This window comes from Pristis pectinata, chromosome 17, assembly GCF_009764475.1.
Source record: "Pristis pectinata isolate sPriPec2 chromosome 17, sPriPec2.1.pri, whole genome shotgun sequence".
Classification (NCBI taxonomy): Eukaryota; Metazoa; Chordata; class Chondrichthyes; order Rhinopristiformes; family Pristidae; genus Pristis; species Pristis pectinata.
In genome coordinates this window covers 7,917,857-7,941,543 of record NC_067421.1, presented here as the reverse complement: position 1 = coordinate 7,941,543, position 23,687 = coordinate 7,917,857, and the positions used below count along the sequence as shown (strand labels likewise).

Here is a 23,687-nt window from a genome sequence, read left to right as displayed (position 1 = left end):
CCACAAATATCCGTCTGGAGAAAGGAAATCTGCCATCCTTACCTGGTCTGGTCGATGTACAAATCCACGAGAGCACAAGTAGCAGAAACAGAAGGCCATTCAGCCCATCAAACCTGCTCCACCGTTCAATAGGATCATTGCTCATCCACTTTTCTGCACTCCCCATGACCCTGGATTCCCACTGATTAGATATCTCTCATCTCAGCCGACCACGCCCACTCCTCTGGGGCAAGGGAGCCTCAAAGACAAACTTCAGAAGAATTCTTTTCACCTCGGTCTTAAACAGATGCCTCTTATTCTGAGGCCACGTCCAATGTGGTTGATTTTTAGCTGCCTACCATGCCTCTCAGCCGTATCAAAGTTGCTGAATGAAACCCCAGCAAAATCAGACCTGCATATCAGAAACGCTGCTGAGACCAGAGAGCTGACCTCGCGAAGTTAGAGTCAAAGTTATTCAGCATGGAAACAGGACCCACAGCCCATGTCAGTGCCAACCATTTTATTCTCCTCACCTTCCCATCAATTCCCCCCAGATTCTACCACTCACCTACACACTAGGGGACAATTAAGTGACCAATTAACCTACCAACCTTCACACCTTTGGGAAATGGGAGACCAGAACCAGCCAGAAGAAACTATGCAGTCATAGGGAGTACATGCAAACTCCACACAGACAGCAAAGGTCAGGATCGAATCCAGATCACTGGAGCTGAGGCAGTAGCTCTACTGACTGGACCACTGCGCTGCCCCGCTTCACAAACATCTAGGGATTGATGCTAGTATTGGGACGATTACACCACAGGCTGATAAAGAAACTGCCTGACCCAATCACAACTTACCAGTACATCAGACTCCGAGTACACCCTGAACTGCCAGCAGGCAAGACCAACAACAAGTCACAGCACAACAGTTTACAGTAAGGAGTGACCCGGAGTTGTTAACGTCAGTCCATGACCGTCTGGTCAAACGCGGGCAAGGAAACCTCCCCCTTGATCGCCAACCATCTTTATCTCGAGGTGCTCAATGGACCGTCCCTCTCAGCTTCCTCCGAGATCCCCACCACATTAGAGTCCAGTCTTCAGACAAGTTAATTCACTCCATCTGATATCAAGAAACTGCTGAGAGCACTGGATACGGTAAAGGCTGTTGGACCAGACAATATCCCAACTTAGTACTGAACACCAGCACCCCGAAACTACCTGTGCCTCCAAGCCAGGCTGTTCCAACAGCTACAACCCCACAATGTCAGAAGTTGGCCAGGTATGACCCATCCCCAAAAAGCAGGATAAATCCAGTCAGTTAATTTCCAAGCAGTTTGATCTCAATTGTCAGCAAACGGTGTCACTGCCAATAGGTGTCCCAATAACTTGCTCATGATGGTTTGTTGAGGCTTCAACCAGGAGGAAGTTTTATATAATCTGCAAAATTTAAAATGATGCACAAGTCCACATCGTTTACGTTCCATGAGAAGAGCCATAACCCCAACGCCTGGAGATGCCACAGCATTCCTCTCCCCCATTCTATCCTTTCATCAACTGTGTCCACCTCTCCACTGGACTGTTGCTGTTTACAGCTATTATGTGGCATTTTGAAACACAGAAGAGATACAGCACAGAAACAGGCCCTTCAGCCCATCGAGGCCACACCAACCACCCATTTACACTAACCCCACATTCTCATCCACTCTTGTCCCCCTCCATTCTACCACTCGCCCTAACACACTTGGGGGGCAATTTCCAGTGGCCGACAACCCACGTCTTTGGGACGTGGGAGGAAATTGGAGCACCTGGAGGGAAACCCATGTGGTCACGGGAAGAACATGCAAACTCCACACAGACAGCACCAGAGGTCAGGATCGAACCCGGGTCTCCCCAGGTGTGAGGGAGCGGCTCTACCAGCTGTGCCACTGAGCTGCTCTGAACTCCTGATAATCTAGAGTCGTGTCTGGACTACACTTCAAAAGAAATAACAAATCGGTTGAATGCAATTTTCCTTCAGTGGATCCCTACAAGCTGTTGCAAATAAACTAATGTTTCCCAAGTGACAAATTTGTCCTATGACATTTTCCTTTTCTATTTCCAACAGCCAGTTTACTTCTGGAGCATTCATGTTTGCCTATTATATGGTCTGGTTATCTTCTGTCATTGCCTCGCTTCAGCTTTCCAATCTCCTCAGTGTGAACAGAGTCTCAAGAGACAGTAATATTCCAGACTGTGGTTACTTCAAGTTGCTGCACTTTCAGTAAAGATATGGGGGAAAACTTACAGACCAGCAGTATCAAGGAAGACGAGGAGAAGTTTACAGAAACTTTCCTACAGCAGAGACATTTAATTTGCTTGTCTATTCCAGGTAAGGGCAGGCATGGTCGTGTAGCGGTTAGCATAATGCTTTACAGTGCTGGCAACCTGGGTTCAATTCTGGCCACTGTCTGTAAGGAGTTTGTATGTTCTCCCCATGTCTGTGTGAGTTTCCTCCCACATTCCAAAGACGTACGGGTTAGGAAGTTGTGGGCATGCTGTGTTGGCGCCGGAAGCGTGACAACACTTGCGGGCTGCCCCCAGAACACTCGACGCAAAAGAAGCATTTCACTGTGTGTTTCGATGTACATGTGACTATTAAAGATATCTTATTCACATATGATTTCAGAGCAGGAGTAGGCCACTCAGCCCCTCAATATATAAAATCGTGACTGATCCAACTGTAACCTTAACTCTACCCCCAGTAACCTTCCACCCCACCTTGTTTATCAGAAATTTATTCTGCTTTAAAAATGTTCAAAGACTACTCCTGGAGGAATAAAATTCCAGTGATTCAGAAAAAAATTGCCCTTCCTCTGTTGTAAATGGGTATCTGCTTATATTAACGCAATGATCTAGAGTTCTAAATTCTACAGGAGGAAACATCCATTCTGATAACCCGTCAGAATTTGATGTTTCAATCACGTCCCCTCTCACTCTTCGGAACTCCAGCAGACAAGACAAACCTGCCTGACACTCTCTCATAAGACAACCTGCTCATTCCAGGTTGTGGTCTGGTAACCCTTTTGTGAACATCCTTCCTTAAACAATGAGACCAATACTGCACACGGTAGTCCATGTGTGAGCTCATCAAAGCCCCACACGTTTGAAGCATAAACACCCTACTTGTCATAGCACAGAAACCCACCACATCTGTACTGAGCATCAGGCACCCATCTATACTAATCCTATTTACCAGTGTTTGGTCTGTAACCCACGTTGCCTTGGCAATTCAAGAACTCATCAAGATATTTAAATGTTGCGAGAGTCTCTGCCTCACCCTCAGGCAGTTTAACTCACCTCCAGATTTTAACCACCCTCTGGGTGAAAAAGAAGTCCTTCTCAGATCCCCTCCAAACTTCTTACCCTAAACACATGTCCTCTAGTTCTTGACACCTCTACTATGGGGTGAAGGTTCCTACCATCTACCCTATTAGGTATTCTGCTGCCAAGTTACCTTCATTTTTCATTGACATATTTGATTAAAGGGCTCTTCAACACTGTATAAATGTGATTTGTGCACTGTCTTTAGCACAGTAAAATGATCAAGTGCGTCAGAGGAGAGTGTTCAAATAAAAATCAACTCCATTAGAGGGAAATGCAGAGCTTCAAAGCCACATAACCAAAGGCTCAGCCAGTAGCTAGGCAGAATGGATCAGGCACACACCAGGCCAGAGCAGATCTGGAAGTGGGGTTTAGGGAGTTGGAGAGGCAAGGCCATGGAAGGATTCAAACACTAGCAGGAGAACACTACAGTGAAAAATCTGATGACCCAGGACCCAGTGAGCAAGAGGAGGAACAGACGAATAGTATTTACTGTGACTTGGAAAAAAACGAGGCCATCCAAAAGTGCTGCAATAACAGTCAACGGCTGTTGAAGATCTAAACGAGCTCTGGAGATCATACTGACAGCATGGATGGTGCCCTGATGTTGAGAGTTGTCTGGTTTAGTCACAGTTGCCAGGGAGATGGAGACAGTAAATAAGAACTTGAACATAATGAGTAGAATGCATCCCTTGTGGCTGCTCTACCATTCAATAAGATCACAGCTGATCCCAAGATGAGAGTACTTTCCTTCCTGATCACCATACAGTTGGATCCCTTCAGCATCCGAACATTTACCCATCTCAACCTTTAACATATCCAACGACTGAGCATCCAGCCCCCAGGTGGAAAAATTCCAAGGTTTACAAAACTGCAAAGAAATTTCCCACCTCACCCCCTAACCCCATTGGAGTCTACAGACCAGTCCCTGCCCCTAAAGTTGCAGTCTCTCACCAAGAGGAAACCACCTCAGCATCAACTCCACCAATCCCTCGGAATCCTACGTCTCGGTGAGGTTGCCTGGCCAAATTCCTCAATTGCACTTATGCATAGGATTACCGCTCATCTCAGGAATCAATCGCTTGAACCTTAACTACACTTTGAAGGCCAGGGTAACCTTCCTCGATGGAGTGACCAAAAACCCACAGAGGGCCCCAAATGCCCCCGTATAATCTCAGTATGACAGGCTTCAGAATGATGGACGTTTTTGTGACACAGAGGCTGCTCAGAAGCAGTTTCTTTTTTTCTGTTGCATACATCAATGATTTAGACTTAAATGTAAGGGGCATGACAAAGTAGTTTGGAGTTGATACAAGAACTGGCTGCGTGGTTGACTTGGACGAGGAAAACTTTAGATTGCAGGACTGGGCGGAGGAGTGGTGAATGATGTAATCTGGAGGGGGACAGACTGGAGCAGCAGGTGATGCTGCTGCCTCACAGCTCCAGCGACCCTGGTTCAATCCTGACCTCTGGTTCAATTTAAACATTCTCCTTTTGTGACTGTGCACGTTTCCTCTCACATCCCAAAGAGGTGCTGACTGGTAGATTAATTGGGCTGCAGTAAATGCCCCCAGTGTAGGTGGGTGGTGCTGAATCAGAGCGGAGTTAATGGACATGAGAGTGTGAGGTAATGCAAGTGCAGGAAAGTGCAACGAGCTATGGGAACGTCCAACAAGCAGCAACTACAGGAGGCCCTGGAATCTATGTCAACAGACCCTCAGAGGTAAAGGACAGACAAATAAGCTGGTTTAAGGCAAAATACAGGGCATTTCCTTTATTGGCTAACACACAATACAAGAGCAGGAAAGTTATAGTAGAATTGAACACAAAGCATATTGGGCCACAGCTTGAGCACTGCATTTAGTGCTGGTCACCAAATTATACGGAAGTTGCAATTGTGCTGGAGAGGGTGCGGAGGTGATCGATGTGGATATTGCCAGGAGTGGAGAAATTTAACTACAAGATTGAAAGGCGGCAATCTCAGCCTATGCAATTAGCAGAGGCAGGGCAGGCATAATTCATAAAAAGGATCCGGAGAAGATGAATAGGAAGCACCCACTTCCATTAGTAAACGTATGAAAGTCTGGATTGGTCCACAGCAGATACAGGAACTTCCACAAACTTCCCAAATAGAGGTCCCCTGTTCAGACACATTCACCCTTCCCCTATAAGACAGAGTTGGGTGCTGGGGGGGGGCATGCGGGGGAAGAAAAGAGAGGGGAAAAAGATGAGATGCCCGTTAAGCAACTTGCTGTGGAGAAACAGTATGGCCCAGCAGATAGTTGAGAGGGAGAGACAAGGGATGCTAGGGTTCAGAGTTGACCCAGCTAGCTTATCTAAAGCCTACAGCATGAGTGAGGAAAATGCAAACAGATAATTTAATAAACAGGCAAATGACAGGTTTCTGTAGACTTCAAGTTCTCCCAGAATCCAAGGTTGAATAAAACTACATTACATTCTTGCTTTGGTTTTAATACACCAGATTTTAAATGGATTACTTGCAGGTACAAGCTGTTAAATTCCAAGTTCATTTGATTTAAAAAAAAAATAAACTGTAAGAAACCAAAGAGAATACTCTAGGGATTTACAGCATACAACACAAAAGATGTTTCATACACAGGGATGTGTTGACAAAGTAAGCAAAGATGAAAGAGGTCTGGCAATGATCAGCTTTACTAAGAGAAGACATTCCTTCCAAACCATCCCACACATCCCAGAAAGGGCATGCCTGAAGATGCAAGGATATGCCTGGGTGCCAGGAGTGAATTGTGTAAACAGCAGGAAGTAAAAGCAAGCAGGTAAAACTGTGCCAGAAGGAGTTCACTGTGGAGGGAATGCCAAGCTACCCACAGTGTTATGTTGCTTAGATCCCAGGTTTTCTTAATAATGGGATATTAGGAACTATAATGGAGCAAAACAATTTGGGTGCCCACGTACACAAAGCTGGCAGAAAAATGGCTGGAAATGCTGATTTGATGAAAGTTCATCGACCTGAAACCTTAATCGTTCCACCTCTTCAGATGCTGCCTGATCTGCCAACTATTTCCAGCATTGTCACTTCTTCCCTTTATACTTCCAACATCTGCCATGTTTTGTGTCTGAAGTGCAAAGCTGGCACAGTTTTTAAACAGGTGTTCAGAAAGGACAATGGGACGCTGGCCTCATCTCAGAGCGAGTGCGATGGAGGAACTTTTATAATCAGATCCTGTAGTACATTCAGTTCTGGGCATCACACCTCGGGAAAGATATAACGGCCAGTTAGGGCATATAGCACAGATTTACCAGAATGATACTAGAACACAAGATTAGAGAGATTACAAACCTTGCTTCATTTCTTCAAAATTAGAAGGCAAGCTAGTTTAAAAAAAAAACTTCTGGTGAAAGAAATCTACAGCAAGGTAGAATAAGCTCAGAGTAAACAGAATACATGGCACCAATAAATACAGCAGCAAGTGCAAAAAAAAAACAATGTAATGGTGCAAACTATGGTAGTGGAAAAATGCTCACGTGCCAATAGTGGAAGGGGTAAAATTAAATTTTTTTTTTAATTTTATTTACATCATGGTAACAGGCCCTTCTGGCCCAACGGGTCCGCGCTGCCCATTTTAAACCCTAAATTAACCTACCCGTACATCTTTAGAATGTGGGAGGAAACCGGAGCACCTGGAGGAAACCCACGCAGACACGGGAGAATGTACAAACTCCTTACAGACAGTGACGGGAATCGAACCCCGATTGCTGGTGCTGTAATAGCGTCGCGCTAACCGCTACGCTACTGTGCCGCCCTCACAAAGAGTTCCAAAAATAAAAATGTGGCTTCACCACTGGGAAGGAGATGGGATATGAAAGACGAAGTGGTAGGGATGGGTACAATTGCAATGTTTAATAGACATTTAGGCAGGTACTTGAATAGGAAAGGTTTGAGAGGGATATGGGCCAAATGCAGGGAAATGGGAACATCTCAAGTAGACAGCTTGGCCAGCATGGAACAGTTGGGCCAAAAGGGCCTGTTTCCGTGCTGCACAACTTCATGACTCTAATCCTAAAGCTGGAGACAGGCTACTCAGGGAGGCCCATTTCATAGACAAAAGCCGTACAAATTTCTCTGTTCTTCCAAATGATGCAGATCAAAGCTAGAGTACCAGGAGATTCGGTTGGAGGTGGGTCTGCAGACTATGGGGCAATAATGGTAAATGCACGATACAGAGCAGCTGTAATCCAACACACCAGGTGCCCAAACTACACTTTCAGTCCATTCTCACTTAACTTTTATCCCATTTTCTGTCGGCAGTGATGATATAGGGAGGGAGAGGAGAGTCGGCAGAAGGGCTACAAGTAACTTAACAAGGTGCCCGTGAAGGGATTCACCATTGGAAACCATTGAGAACCTCCTTCATGCAACCTGATCAGACCGTGCCCTGTGCTGATGCCAAAGCCTCACCTTCCAACAGGATAACTTCTGTGCCAAAGGAACTTCACGAGGCCACTTTTTGTAAATACTGGCTTACCGAACCCAGTAAACAGTCACTGACCTGCAAGACTTCCCAGAAGACAAAAGCTGAAAGACTAACAGAGCCAAGCTCCCACTCCTCCTGCTCACTACAGCTGGCATTGGGTTCTCACCTGGTTACTGCCTGGATTCACAACTGAATGTGGCTTACTCTGCCGACCTACAGAGTGGCTCTTCCCTACAGCCCCTGCTCCCTTTCTCTGCTCCAATTCAACTTCCTGAGACAACTTTCCACTCGCTTGCTTCTTGCGGTTAGCACGAGCCTCCGATTTTTCTTCACCGTCGCCGGCAGCTGGCAACTCGCTCTTCCTGGGTTTGGCATTCCGTCTCTTGTTCCCAATGTTCGGTGATGCAACCAGCCCGAGGTTAGCTACCTTTCGGTAGTTCAGCTTCCGGACTGTCCTCCCGCTGGATTTGAGATTATGGGTTCGGGTGTGGGGCGCAGGTGCTGGGTCAGGGGGCTGGCTCTGGATGGATGTCCTGGTAACTCTCTTACACTGAAGCTCCTGTGTCAGGAGATGGGAGGCAGCCTCCGACACGGACATCTGCCCGTCTTGCTCCCCATGCTTGTGGGGTGGCGGGACGGCCTGTGGCTGCGATGGCCTGTTAGGGACAGGGACTCTAGTCACTCTCCTGCTTCGAAGTCTGATGCACAGCCCCTGGGCCAGGAGAAAGGAGGCAGCTTCGGTGGTTGGCAACTGCTGGCCCCTGGTCACACTTCCGCCTACAATAGCAGAAAGCATGACTTCTGTTGTTGGGTGCTCGCTGTGGGAGGTGGGGAGGGACAAAGAGGGGGCTGAAGTTTACAACTTGTAGACGTTTTAGGCACTCATCTTACACAGCAACACCTATAAAAAAAAACAAAAACGAAACTGTAGAAAACCTCAAAATGCTTCCTAATTCTATGCTTAAGCACTTTTTAAAAAAAAATTATACCCACCCAGACAGGGCTAGTAGTAAAAATTAAATAGGCAACACCTATCTAGCCCTACCTATTACTCTCAAGTAGGGGTGGCGTGGTAGTGCAGCTGCTTGGATCCCAACCTCTGGTGATGTCTGGTTCTCCCTTTAACTGTGTAGGCTTCCCCCGGATGCAGAACCAGTTTCCCTCCCACCCTGCCAAAGACCTGTAGGCTGGTAGGTTAATTGGCCACTACTAATTGCCCCAACGCAGGTATTTACAGGCACATGTGAGAGTAGGTAACGGAGAAACACATGGGGAATGGAATTGGTGTTGCTTTGTCATCAGGAAAAACCAATCAACATTAACTAGCACGGAACCAGCAATAAGAAACACTAGATCAAAGCCAGCCAATTGATCAATACACCTACTTTCAACCAGTTTTGGGAAACAATTAAGACAGCATATCTGGCACTAATTAATTAGCCACATCTCAGTTGGATAATTACCCTGAGGGGCTGTGACTTGAACCCACAACCTTCTGAGCCAGAGGTGCAAATACCTACCACCCACCCAGCCAAGTCTGTCTCTTCAGTAGTGTGGATGGTTCTTCGACTACAGCCCTCCACGAGATATCAGGCAGGAACCAGACCTGGGCAATGGAGGCGGGTAGCAGAAAGCCACCCAGGTTTGTGACGCGCCTCTCCTTGAGGTTTGCTTTGGCAGGATACAGCTGCAGGACCAGCGCCCCAATCCAAGTAATATGCAAGGAGGTATAAGCATGTAACATTTAGGCAACCTGTTCAACATCTCTTACAAGGAGGCAATCCATCAATAATCCCATGAAAAACAACTTGAATCCTTATAGGGAAATAAGTCAGCTGACGGCTGTAGAGAGAGGAGTTAACACTTCAGGTCTAAAATGAAAATAGAAAACACTGGAAACACTCAGGTCAGGCAGCAGCTGTGGAGAGAGAACCAGAGGCAACATTTTGGATCAACGTCAACCACTCCCCTCTCCATGTCACTGCCCGACCTGCAGAGTATTTGGTCCACTTTGTTTTTAAAACTTCAGATTTCCAGCATTTGCAGTTTGTAAAAAAAAATTCTCATTTACCGTTCCAGTTTGACGATCTTTTCACCAGATCTAATCGGGCTCTGATGAAAAGATAATGAGAAAGATGAATGCCAATTCGGTCTCCAAATCTGCAGCCTGACCTGCCAAGTATCCACTAAGGTAGAAACACGAAAAGGTGCGAAAAGTTACTCCTAATAATTTGACTTATGTAACGCTGTTTAAACACGATCGCACTTTTCATCCAAATAATACAAAATCCTCCAAAGTGCTGCGTTATTCCCCACTTTACCCTCGGTGACAGAACAAGGCAGCCAAACCTCAGGTCAGATTTTAAATTGAAGTGCAAGGTCCTCTGAAATTTGACTCTAGAAAGCTCCCCAAATGCAAACTGTGCAAAAGGATCCTGCTTCAGACTGACTGCTTACTCAGAGGAGGGACTGGTGAATGGAAGAACTTTCATCACCACCCAAGGGCAGAACTTGCTGTTGTGCCCAGTTTAATTTAGACACTGCCAAGAGCCCAGGTCACTCCAGTGAAGCAGCCCTGGACAGTAAGACTGAAAGCTGCCGATTTCCTTCTTTAGGAGTCATTTAAGCAGCTCGTGATCACAACACAGACACCGATGGTGAAAGGCACAGCAGGCAGCGAGAGCAAAATAAATTCAGATCAGAGAGCAGGAGGAGACTGGATCCACACAGGCTGGGGAGCAGCAGATCCAGCTGACAGAGGGAGAGATGCACAAGGTGCATCACTCACACCTCAATCAAGGCAACAACAAATCTGGAAGTCTTAAAGTACCAGCAACAGTCAGGAGGTTGTTTTCCTATCTGCATCACAGGCACCAAGTAGACAGCAGTCAGGGCATTTATTGCAAAACAGAGCAAGATTCAGCCTTGTTGAAGGACAGAAGCAGATGCACTTGGATATGGTATCTGGAGAATAAACTTACACACCATCTATGGAAACTGAGCAATTTTAGCAAACCATACGGCAAGATATTTTCAGAACTTTTTTCTTGAAAAGAAAAAAGAATCATTTTCATTATGTGGACAGCCAGCAATTATTGCCCTTCCTGAACTCCCTGGGGAGATGGTGGTAGCGAGCTGTCTTCTTGAATCTCTGCAGTCCAACAATATCCCGGACGGAAGAATTTTTGGGAGTTTAATCCCGCAGTAAAACTTTGATAATTCAATGTACGTGGCACTTTGGTGGTGCCTACCTAGCAGATTTTCTGGATTTTGCAGAATTAATATGGAATAATATCCAACACATTCCAAATTCATTTTTAAAAACATCGCACAGTATTATAATTAAATTTACCAGTGAACCCAGTGATCACCTGGATCAGATTTCCAAGTAGTCAGACAGCAGATTATCAGAGTTTTACTGCAGTGTTATAATTTCAATATAGATCAAGTGGTCAGAGAGTTTGCACATCCCCACTGCTTCCAGGCAGTACACTGCACAGGTTTGGGAGTCATGGCTAAAGTTTAACTGTAGTATCTCATTTTACAGATGGTACAGAGTGGGGGAAGCAGGTGTTTAAAGACAGACAAGGAGATGATCGAGGCTGCAATTGGAGTCATAAATTAATGTGGAAAATTTCCCTCAAACTGACTTGTGCGTTGCAAAGTGTGGAAAGGCCCTGGGGATATCAGGAGGTCTCCAACCCGTCCTTGCAGTATTCAGTAAAACTCCGATAATCCGGATTTCCCAATGGTTCAGAAAGCCTAGCGGTCTGACACCAAAGTTCAAAGTGTGGCGAATTATCAGAGATTTACTGTGCATGGTTGTCCAGGGGTATTAGCTTTCATAAGTCGAGGGATCGAGTTTAAGAGCCGCGAGGTAATGATGCAGCTCTACAAAACTCTGGTTGGACCACACTCAGAGTACTGTGTCCAGTTCTGGTCGCCGCATTATAGAAAGGATGTGGAAGCATTGGAAAGGGTGCAGAAGAGATTTACCAGGATGCTGCCTGGTTTAGAGAGTATGCATTATCAGGAGAGACTAAGGTATTTACTCTTTGGAGAGGAGGATGATGAGAGGAGATGTGATAGAGGTGTACAAAATATTAAGAGGAATAGATAGAGTGGACAGCCAGCACCTCTTTCCCAGGGCACCAATGCTCAATACAGTAATGGGTCCCATTTAAAGTAATGGGTGGGAAGTTCAAGGGAGATATCAGAGTAAGGTTTTTTTTACCCAGAGAGTGGTTGGGGCATGGAATACGCTGCCTGGGGTGGTGGTGGAGGAGGCAGGTACATTGGTCAAATTCAAGAGATTACTAGATAAGCCTATGGATGAATTTAAAATAGAGGGATATGTGGGAGGAAGGGGTTAGATAGTCTTAGGCAATGTTTAAAGGTCAGCACAACATTGTGGGCTGAAGGGCCTGTATTGCACTGTACTGTTCTATGTTCCAGGTAAGCTCCTGGTCAAAGGCAGCCTCCAGAAGGTCAGACTCCCCCATCCTCAAAGTTAAAGCTCAAAATGCAGAATCAAGCAGAAAATGCTGGAAATACTCAGCAGGTCAGGTCAGCAGGAAGAGAAACAGAGCCAACATTTCAGGTCGGGGACACTGTGTCAGACCTGGGAAGGAGAAGCAGCTTGTTAAGCTGCAGGGAGCATCGGGGGGGGGGGGGGGGTTGCGAGAATGTCTCAGAGGGCAAAACCGGGGTGACCATAGGGATAGGGAGCATGTAAACAGGGTTATCTGGTCAGTGAGTGAATGGAAGCAGTTAGAGGGTGAGACCATAGAAGAATGTAGAGGTTGCCAAACGCAGAGCAGGAAGACATCCCCGGCAGGTCAGGATGGGCATATCCTCCATTCCCTGAGGGAAGAAGAAAGGGGATTTCCAGGATCAAGCAGCACGGTTACTCGTTCTCACTTCCTCGGTCAATGCTCTGTGGCTGCAGCGTACACCACAAGTACTTCCACTGACAGCTACTGCAGTTTGTGGCTGCCTACTGCCAGGGTGATTGAAGATGGGCAACAAACATCCTGCAGGTGAATAGTTAACATACTGAGCTTTGCCATCCTGGATAAGAATGCTCATGAAGCCAACTCCTCCTGTTAGTTGTTCAACTCTCAACCACCATTCTGGGCCACAAACCTCTGTACAGCTCCACTGACTGTAGCACTGCACTTCTTCTGATCAGTACACGTAATCCAGGGATGCAGAGCTCCCAACCTTTAGCACAAACCAGGACTGGTCCCGACTGAGTAGTAGTGAGTGAAAGATAAGCTGGTAGACAAGTTTACAGCTCTAGGTGGAATACTCCTTACAGCAGTTTATGGATCCCCAGGTGCAGAAAACTAGTATCTGTTCTGAATCCACCCCATTCAACACTGCATGGTGTCTTCAGTGTGGAGGAACACAAGGATCAGGGTAATCATTCCCACTAAGGATGTCATGCAATAGATTAGCGAGGAAGAGTTTAATTAAGAGTTTTCCCTTCTTGTGGTTCTACCCATCAGGCTGCCAGCTATGTCCTTCAGGACCCAGCCAGGATGGTGCTCCCAAGTCACAGTGCTGGGCACTGAAGTCCCCCACCCAGGGGACATGTGCCCTTGCTACTCTTACTGCTTCCTCTAGGCATTGCTCAACATGGAAGTGTCCTGATTCAGCAGCTGAGGGAGGGTAGCAAGTGGTTTTATTTCCCACATTGACCTGACACCTTGAGATATGATGGGGATCATAGCTTATGTTCAAGGCCCACTGGGAGGTTAGTGGAGTCTGGGAGGTTGGGTGAAAGTTATGACCCTGTGAATATAACAAAAATCTGTCTATTGCTCAGCCTGTGGGACAGTTCTCCTGACTTTGGCACAACCGCAGTTGTTAACGAGGAAGACTTCAGGCTTGACTGGCCTCTCTAAAGTTAACACAGGAAGCATTGCTCTGCCAAAGTTTGCAAATTGCAAAAGGAGAGCACACCCAGCCGCCCAGCGCACTGCTACTTTCGCATGGTTTCTCCATGGTTACAAAACTGTCTGCTCACATTAGGAATGTTCCAAGTCAGTAAACACACTGAAGCTGGCTGAAACATTGCATGGAGAACAACAGGTTACCCAAAAACCTCCCCCTCCTCCTTCCCCTTCCTTTGCAATCCCCAACAACCTGGAGACCAGAATGAGATGACCACCACCTGCTGCAGTACACCATCACACCTCCTTGACACAAGGCTTCCACTGTCCTCCATGACACTATTGCTGACATTATCAGGTGACCCAGCACACCACAGGCTCAGGGCAAGGAATAACTGCACATCCTTTACCTCATCAGGACTCGAGTCCAAACCCTCTTTCTCTGGGTCGCTTTCCCCTGAGCCTAAACCATGTGGATCGAAAACATTACCCTACAAACAGAATCCTCATACCGAGTGTGACAGAAATAGACTCTTAGTCACACTCAAAGGACACGAGAGAGTGCCATCTCCCTGGTCCGGAGAGGTGCAAGCAGACCAGCGGTGCACTAACTGAAACCACAAAACTCACCACAGTCGACATCAGCCTGGTCATTGCCAAGCGGAAGCGAACATTACAAAAGGCAACAATAGGAGGCAGGTAGGTATCCTTGGTGCTCTTGTAGTTAGTCTTAAGTTCAAATTAGAACAGAACAGTTGAGTTAGTACAGAAAATATTAGAATAACTAAAGCACAAAAAACTACCAGATTAAATTTGAAATTAAAGACACTACTAAAGTAGCCAAACCACATACTATTTGATTAAAAACAAGACAAACCCAATTGAATACATACAGACCAAGGGAATTAAACCATACAAGGTTAGTTGAAGCAAGTGGTGCTGAAGTAAAGCACCATCACCAACAGGTTGAGTACACATGGGCCAATTCCGATTCTAATTAGTTTCTTGTGCATGAACAATTAATTACCTGCAGCTTATTTCTTGATCAAACATATTTAGTTAAGACATAAAAGTCTAGTCACCTCACTACAGGAAGGATGTCGAGGCTTTAGAGAGGGCGCAGAGGAGGTTTACTAGGACGCTGCCTGGATTAGAGGGCATGTGCTATCAGGAGAGGCTGGACAAACTTGGGCTCTTTTCTCTGGAGCGGTGGAGACTGAGGGGTGATCTGTTGGAAGTGTATAAAATTATGAGGGGCAGAGATAGGGTGGACAAGCAGTATCTTTTTCCCATTACTGAGCGATCCAATACCAGAGGGCATGCATTTAAGGTGAGGGGGGGGTAGGTTCAGAACAGACGTGAGGGGCAAGTTTTTTTTTACTCAGAGTGGTGGATGCCTGGAACGCGTTGCCTGATGGGGTGGTGGAGGCAAATTCATTGGGGGCTTTTAAGAGGGGCTTGGATGGGCACATGAATGAGAGGAAAATGGAGGGATGTGGGCATTCTGTAGGTAGGAGGGATTAGCTACGCCAGCACAACATTGGGGCCGAAGGGCCTGTTCTGTGCTGTACTGGTCTAAAAGTCCCAGTATTTTGGGATTGCAGTCGATGAGATGGTGAACAACCTGGACCGTCACATCTGCAAGTGGTGCTCCGTGCCCCAGCTCAGGCACGAGAATGGAAGAATTACTGGATAACTAACTGCAGAGTAATTTATCAAAGCAAAGCTCAGGTGTAGAAAGGAGGGTGTGGGGTGGGAACCATGGCGGGAGGATTAGGAATCAGAAGTCAGGCAGAGAAAACTGGTACATCGAGCTCAATACTCGAGCACAAGCAGAAAACCCAGACTTGAGGACAATGAGAAGGTATGAGGCAGGAGGCTGCCCAGAGGAGAAGGTGCAGATGGCAGTTACAGGGCTTCTATAATTAGGTGCACAGATAGTCTTCTTTGCTGAGTCTGCTCATCAGGTGTTGGGCATATAACATACTAAATTGTCTGGAAAAGGAGTGACTAGAACCAACTGCAGTGCTCCACAGGGATTGGGGGGAGTGGGGGAAAAGAAGGAAGGAGGAGGATTTGGGGGAAGAAAAAAAAGTTGGCAGCCAAATTAAAGAATGGGATCATTCCCAAACTATGGGCAGGTTGGCATTGGAACAAGCCAATAGGGAACGTCACTTGGAGTAGGCAACTGTGATAAGACTATTGAACGGTTCCCTTGTACGATGAGATGGAATCTGACCTCACGATCTACCTTGTTGTGACCTTGCACCTTATTGCGACCTTGCACCTTATTGCACTGCACTCTCTCTGTAGCTGTGACACTTTGTACTTTTTTTTTGTACTACAGCAATGCACTCTGTACTAACCCAATGCAGCTGCATTGTGTAATGAATTGACCTGTAAGGACAGTATGCAAGACAAGTTTTTCACTGTACCTCGGTACAAGTGATGATAATAAACCAACACTTACGGTATTGTGTTCAGTTCTGGTCGCCTCATTATAGAAGGATGTGGAAGCTTTAGAGAGGAAATTTACCAGGATGCTGCCTGGATTGGACAGCATGTCTCATGAGGATAAGTAGAGTGAACTAGGGCTTTTCTCTTTGGAGAGGAGGATGAGAGGTGACTTGATAGAGGTGTACAAGATGACAAGAGGCATAGATCCAGTGGACAGTCAGAGACTTTTTCCCAGGGTGAAAATGGCTAACACAAGGGCACATAATTTTAAGGTGATTGGAGGAAGGTATAAGGGGGATGTCGGGGTAAGTTGTTTTTTTTAAAAACACAGAGTGGTGGGTGCGTGGAACACACTGCCGGCAGAGGTTGTGGGGGCAGATACATTAGGGACATTTAGACAGCCACATGAATGATAGAAAAATGGAGGGCTATGTGGGAGGGAAGGGTTAGGTAGATCTTAGAGCAGGATAAAATGTCGGCACAACATTGTGGGCCGAAGGGCCTGTACTGTGCAATAGAGTTCTATGTTCCATGTCAGTGGGGCTGTAGACATGATTTGAGAAGAAAGGGCTCCAACTTGTGGGATCTGCCACCTGTACACACCAGGCATGACCAAAGAAAAGGTACAAACAAGGACAATGTTTGTAGCCAGAGTGTGGATGAAGTTCATTTCTCGTTTATTTATTTTCAGGTTACGGGCAAGCTGAGAAAATCCATCCCTAACTGCTCGAGAGAAGGTAACAGTGAGCAGCCTTCTCGAACCCCTTCACCAGAACCTCGCAGTCCTTCTGGTGAAGGTGCTCCCTCAGTTCTGATGGGGACGGAGCCCCAGGGTTTAGACCTGGTGACCATGAAGGAACAGTGATACATTTCCAAGTCAGGTTTATGTGCAGCTTGGGAGGGGAACTCATATTCCCATGTTGCCCATATCCTCCTTGATGGGGGGAGTTGTGGATGAAGATATACGAAAACAAAAACAGAGGAATATACATATAGGCAAATAACAAACAGTTCATGGGAGATTTAATCAGCCACCCAAATAAACCAGCAGGAGCAAGCAGCAAGAGAAGGGGAATAGAGTTCTTTTACAAAAGACATCCCCCATCTCAATCCTTGTACACAATTACAGAAGGGAAACAATGCAGGTGGATCTTGTACTGGGCAGCAGAGCAGAGCACAGGGGTAGGTGAGTCTTAGCACCAACAATGGTGACACACACTAGTCCCTCACCCGGTGCTACCTGCAGAGTGCTGATTCGTTACTGCACTATCGGTGGCCCCTGCCACCCCCCCCCCCCCCCCACCACTCCCCCAATGCGAACACATCCTGTAACAAAAAAAAGACCATCTTCTCAGTCTGCACACTTAAAGAGTGCTGGGAACTTGGCATGAGGCCCTGCCTCTCCTCACTGGTGCTGTGCCGAAATCCGACGTGAGAAGGTGCACCTCACCCCCGGCTTCTCACAGCCTCTGTGTTGAGAGAGACCATGGGATCTGGGAGATCGGTCATCACCTCCCGTGGGACGACTGAAGCTGCTGATGGTCTGAGCTTGCCCCCAGAGAGAAGCCCCTGGACCAGGGAGAGCCATGCAGACACAATAAAGAGCGGGACGGTGGCTTGCATACATCGCACGAGGACACACCACAGGATCCGTCCGGGCAGGCTGCCCACAGACGGAGCAGGCGCCGCCAGTCCCCAACCACGTCCCACACTCACAGTGCTGGCCAGGGTGCAGCCCCGAGCCACACATCTCAGCGCTGCATTGCTTGCCCAGTCCCCACAGACGCGACTTCTGCACCATGAGACTAGGGGTGAATCATCGCTGCAAGCACGCAGGGTGGGAGCAGGGATTCACGCCAGGCTCCAGCACAGCAGTACCGTCAGCAGGTCATCCCTCTGTAGCCAATACTGCCTGAACCCTCTCAACACCAATTCCACTGGGGTTCTTCCTGGGAACGCACCCTGAGGCACGATGTGAGGTCCCAGTGTTGTAGGGTCCATGTTTTTATGTAGTTAGAATGAAGTCGAAGGCAAATGAGATGAAGGGCAAAGTACAAGCAAGGATGGAACTAAAACAGGGAGATCAGATATGCAGTGGAAAATATTAAAATGTTCAATAAATATATTTCACATCTAACTCAAAAAGTGAGCTGACTGTGGATGAACAAAAGACCAAAGGCAAATCCAATCCAAAGACAACATCCAAAGACATATACTGGGAAAGGCAAGTCAGAACTTGGGATAGAAGCTTAGAACAATTAGGAAGGGAAAAACTACAAAGCCAGGTTATTCGAGGAACAATCTGACTCAGAACACATTGCAGGAAGTTACCCAGGCATGTACTGCTCACACAAAGCCAACTACAGCCTAATCTATTGTCACCTGGAGTGATGGAAGTTGCTTTCAAGGACACGTACTGATGAAACATTTGGGCTTCAGACTTTCAGAGCCTTGCTTTGAACACAGAACCAAATTCGAGAGGCAAGAATGGACCACCTTTAATGACATGGCAGCCTTTACAGAATTGAAGTTTTGGTAACTTGGATTCACAACCCCCTGGGCTGTTTCTCCAGTTCAGTTACACTGAGGGCATTGCTCAGACTAGTGGTGCTGACAGTCTTGATGCCAAGATTTGAACTTCCCAGACTCAGACAGTACAAAGGCTGCTGTGGGAACAGGATCCAGGGGCGAGAGAGGGGTTTTACAGGGGTGCCATGCTGAAGATGCAAATGCAGATAGAAAGTGGCTTAAAAATGAAACTGTTCTAGGTTCAGAAAAGGAACAATGAATACAAGACCCAATGCTGAACTTGTGCAAAAGTACACCAAGGCCACAGCTGCTGGGCACTCTGTCACCACGGCAAAGAACCATGGAAGGGAACAGTAGAAAACAGCACCAGGACACGAGGAGCAAGTTTTATAGGAAGACCAATTGCTTATACCTCAATAAAATGATTGAGGGGGATCTACCCTACTTCTGACAGTAAACAGTGAAAGGATTTCATTGAACAGCAAGTCATTAACCAGAGGACCTGGTCCAAGACAGCTGCCCGTGTAATTCTGAACTACCTAGACAAGACGGGATCTAACAAAATTATGAGGGGTATAGACAGAGTAAATGCGAGTAGGCTCTTTCCACCTAGATTAGGAGAGATAAGTACGAGAGGACATGGCTTTAGGGTGAAAGGGGAAAGATTTAGGGGGAACTTCTTCACTCAGAGAGTGGTGGGAGTGTGGAACGGGCTGCCATCTGATGTGGTAAGTGCGGGCTCACTCTATAAATTGGATAGATACATGGATGGGAGAGGTCTGGAGGGTTATGGACTGGGTGCAGGTCAATGGGACTAGCGGAATAAAGTTTCGGCACAGACTAGAAGGGCCGAATGGCCTGTTTTCTCTGCTGTAGTGTTCTATCATTCGGGTTGGAATTGGAAACAAACAGGTCTAAGTCTGTACCCAATCGAGGTTAGAGGAATAAGGATCTGACTGAAATGTACAAAATTCCGACAGGGCTCGAGAGCGGGTACAGGGAAGACACTTCCCCTCACTGGGGGTCTAGGACAGGGGATCAGTCTCAGGACACAGGGCAAGGCTGAATGAGAATGTCTTCATTCAGGGGGTAGTGAACCTGTGGGATTCTCTACCACAAAAGGCAGTAAAGACCCAATCACTGAATATATTTAAGGAGATACACAATTTCTCCAGATAAAAGGCATTGGGGTGTAGGGAGAGAGCAGGAATATAGTACGAGGGGATCAGCAATGATCCTGTTGAATGGAGTTGGGGGTGGGTGGGTAGGCTCAAAGAGAGGTACAACCTCCTCTGTCTGACGCTGTAATGATGTGTTGAAATGTTTTGTGATAATGACATTTTTCATGTTTCCAAGTATGTTTAAGCCAAGATGGCTGGAATTTTGGACAAGAGGGGAATCAAGAGTGACGGAGAACGTGCAAGGAGATGGAGCTGAGACCAAAAGGAAGTGGGCATCACTGGAAGGCCAGCATTTACTGTCCATCCGCAACTGCCCGAGAAGGTAGTGGGAGGCGGCCGTGCTGGTGAAGGTGCAACTGGTGCTGTTGGGGAGAAAGATCCAGTCAATGAGTCACAATCTTATTGAATGGGGAGGCAGGCAAGAGGCTGAATGGCCTAACCCTGCTCCCACTGACGTCGTGATGAAACATCGAGAGGGTGAAAGGAGGCGTGGTGGTGGTGGGGGGGGTGTATGGAGTCATACAGCACAGAAACAGGCCCTTTGGCCCAACTGGTCCATGCCGACCAAGATGCCCCATCCAAGCTAGTCCCATAACCTTCTAAACCTGTCCAATCATCTACGTACCTGTCCAACTGTCTTTTAAAAGTTGTTGTTGTATGAGGGATAAGATATACGTACATCTGTAACTATATAATACACCTGCCTCAACCACTTCCACTGGCAGCTCATTCCACACGGATATCACTCTTTGCGTAAAGAAGTTGCCCCTCATGTTCCTCTTAAATCTTTCCCCTCTCACCTTAAACCTTTCTCCTCTAGTTCTTGATACCCCAGCTCTGGGAAAAAGACCGAGTGCATTCACCCTATCTATGCCCCTCGTGATTTTATACACCTCTATAAGGTCACCTCTCAGTGTCCTACACTCCAAGGAACAAAGTCCTAGCCTGTCCAACCTCTCCCTATAACTCAGTCCCTCAAGTCCTGGCAGCATTCTCGCAAATCCTTTCTCACTCCTTCTAGTTTAATAACATCTTTCCTACAGCAGGGTGACCAAAAAGGAACACAATACTCCAAGTGGGGCCTCACCAGCATCCTGTACAACCGCACCGTGACCTCCCAACTTTTATACTCAATGCCCTGGCTCATGAAGGCCAGTGTGCCAAAAGCCTTCTTCACCACCCTGGCTGCCTGTAACTCCACTTTCAGTGAACCATTTACTGGTACTCTAAGGTCCCTCTGTTCTACAACATTTCCCAGGGCCCTGTTATTCACTACGAAAGTCCTACCTGGATTTGACTTTCCAAAGTGCAACACCTCACATTTATCCAAATTAAACTCCATTTGCCATTCCTCAGCCCACTTACTCAGCTGATCAAGATTCCCCCTGTAATTTTTGATAACCTTCTTCATTGTCCACTATACCACCTATTTCAGTGTCATCTGCAAACTTACTAACCATGTCCTGTACATTCTTATCCAAATCGTTGATATTGATGGCAAACAACAATGGGCCCAGCACCAGCCCCGAGACACACTACTAGTCACAGCCTCCAGTCCGAGAAACAACCTTCCACCATCACCCTCTGCTTTCTACCATGAAGCCAAATGTGTATCCATTAGCCAGCTCTCCCTGTATTCCATGTGATCTAACCTTCCAGAGCAGCCTACCATGTGGAGCCTTAAAGGTGTTACTGAAGTCCATATAAATCACATCTACTGCCCTGCCCTCATCAACTTTCTTGGTCACCTCATCAAAAAACTCAATCAAGCTCAGAAGACATGACCTCCCACGCACAAAGCCATGCTGACTACCCCTAATCGACTCCTGTCTTTTCAGGTGTATGTATATCTTATCCCTCAGAACCCTCTCCAGTAACTTGCCTCCTACAGATATTAGCCTTACCAGCCTATAGTTCCCAGGTTTTTTTGTGCCGCCCTTCATGAATAAAGGCACAACATTCGCTACCCTCCAGTCTACCACACCTCACCCCGGCTAACGAAGATTCAAATATCTCAGCCAGGGCTCCCGCAATTTCTTCTCTAGCCTCCCAATGTTCTTGGATATACCTGGTTGGGCCCAGGAGATCTGTCCACCTTCACACCTTTCAAGACATCCAGCACCTCCTCTACTGTAATGCAGACTATCCCCAAGACCTCCCCATTTACTTTTCCTAGTTCTGAAGTCTTCATGACTTGGTTCCCCTTTGGTCTCTATTCTCTGTCTCTAGTTACTTTCCCCCTTAATATACTTATAAAATCTCTTTAGATTTTCCTTAATCTTCTCTGCCAAAGTTATTTCATGTCCCTTTTTTGCCCTCTTGATTTCCTTAGAGCACACTTCTGCATCCCTTCTACTCCTCCAGGGACTCACTTGATCCCTGCTGCCTGTACCTGACCCATGCTGCCACCTTTTTCCTGGCGAGAGCCTCAATATCCCTCATCATCCAGGGTTCCCTACTCCTGCCAGCCTTGCTCTTCACTAACAGGAACGTGCAGACCTTGAGCTCTCACTATCTCACCTTTAAAAGCCTCCCACTTGCCTGTGGTCCCTTTGCCCGCAAATAACCTACTCCAATCAACCTTTGCCAGCTCCTGTCTCATACTGTCAAAATTCACCTTGCCCCAATTTAGAACCTGAACCTGTGGACTGGTTCTGTCCCTTTCCATAATTATTTTATAAGTAATAGAACTATGGTCACTGGTCCCAAAGTGCTCCCCCCACTGTCACCTCAGTCACTTGCTCCACCCCATTACCCAAGAGTAGGTCGAACTTTGCCCTCTCTCTAGTAGGGCCCTCTATATAGTGCCCAACAAATTCCACCCCATCTAAGCCCTTAACAGTACGGCAGTCCCAGTCTGTTAGGAAAGTTAAAATCCCCTATTATGACAACGCTATTATTCTTACAACTCTGCACAATCTCCCTGCGTATTTGTTCTTCTAATTCCCATTGACCTATTGGGGGCCTATAGTACAATCCCAACAATGTGATCATCCGCTTCTCATTTCTCAGCTCCACCCATAAAGCCTCACTGGATGGTCCCTCAGCAATTTTATCTCTGATTAATGCTGTGACATTCCCCTTAATCAGGAATGCATCTCCCCCTCCTCCACCTCTATCCCACCTAAAGCACCTGTACCCCAGAACATTAAGCTGCCAGTCCTGTCCCTCCCATAGCCACGTTTCCATAATGGCTAAAATATTACAGTCCCACACAGCTATCCCATGTAGCTACAGTATGTGTGGACAAAATCAGTAGCACAGACCAAGTGATGTTTCTGCTCTGCAACCGCTACATAACCCATCAAACCAATCTCCCACCTCAACGTTCTGGAGAGATAATTGGAGGCAGGAGGGACCAGGTTACAAAGGCAAGGACCTGGTAACAGCCTGCATGGACCAATGCAGCCCTGCATACAAGGTGAAAGCACTGCATTCCTCCTCCTACAGCTGCACTACTCACACCACTGCTGCAATGGTGCTGAAGAGAGATGCTCAAACAAAACTACCTTAAACACTGATGCTGATAGGATTTTAATTATAAAATTGTCCTCCAATTTCTCCCTGCCCCGTCACTATACAAGTAGTGTAGAGAAAGTCTGCTTTCACAAGAAAGTATTTCCCAAAGAGCAGAGGAAGAAAAGGCTATTTGGCTTACTGTGGTCTCTAGAAAGCAATTTCTCTGTCCAGAACAGTGGAACCAGTGGATATGGCCTGCGATGGAGGGGTGATCAATTCACAACCAACTACAGAAACGGGCAGGCACAGTAGTGTAGCGGTTAGTGTAACGCTATTGCAGTGCCAGCGACCCGGGTTCAATTCCGA

At 46.8% G+C, this 23,687-nt stretch overlaps 1 protein-coding gene across 1 annotated transcript in view; it reads right to left on the bottom strand.

Annotated features, from left to right (window-relative positions):
• The window catches only part of wu:fi75a02 (uncharacterized), a 53,810-nt gene that overhangs the window by 25,179 nt on the left and 4,944 nt on the right, over positions 1–23,687 (bottom strand). The window contains exon 2 of the mRNA XM_052032039.1: positions 7,965–8,699. Within this exon, the coding sequence (XP_051887999.1) occupies positions 7,965–8,594 (630 nt within the window). The 5' untranslated portion in view covers positions 8,595–8,699. The remainder of the gene's footprint in view (positions 1–7,964; positions 8,700–23,687) is intronic.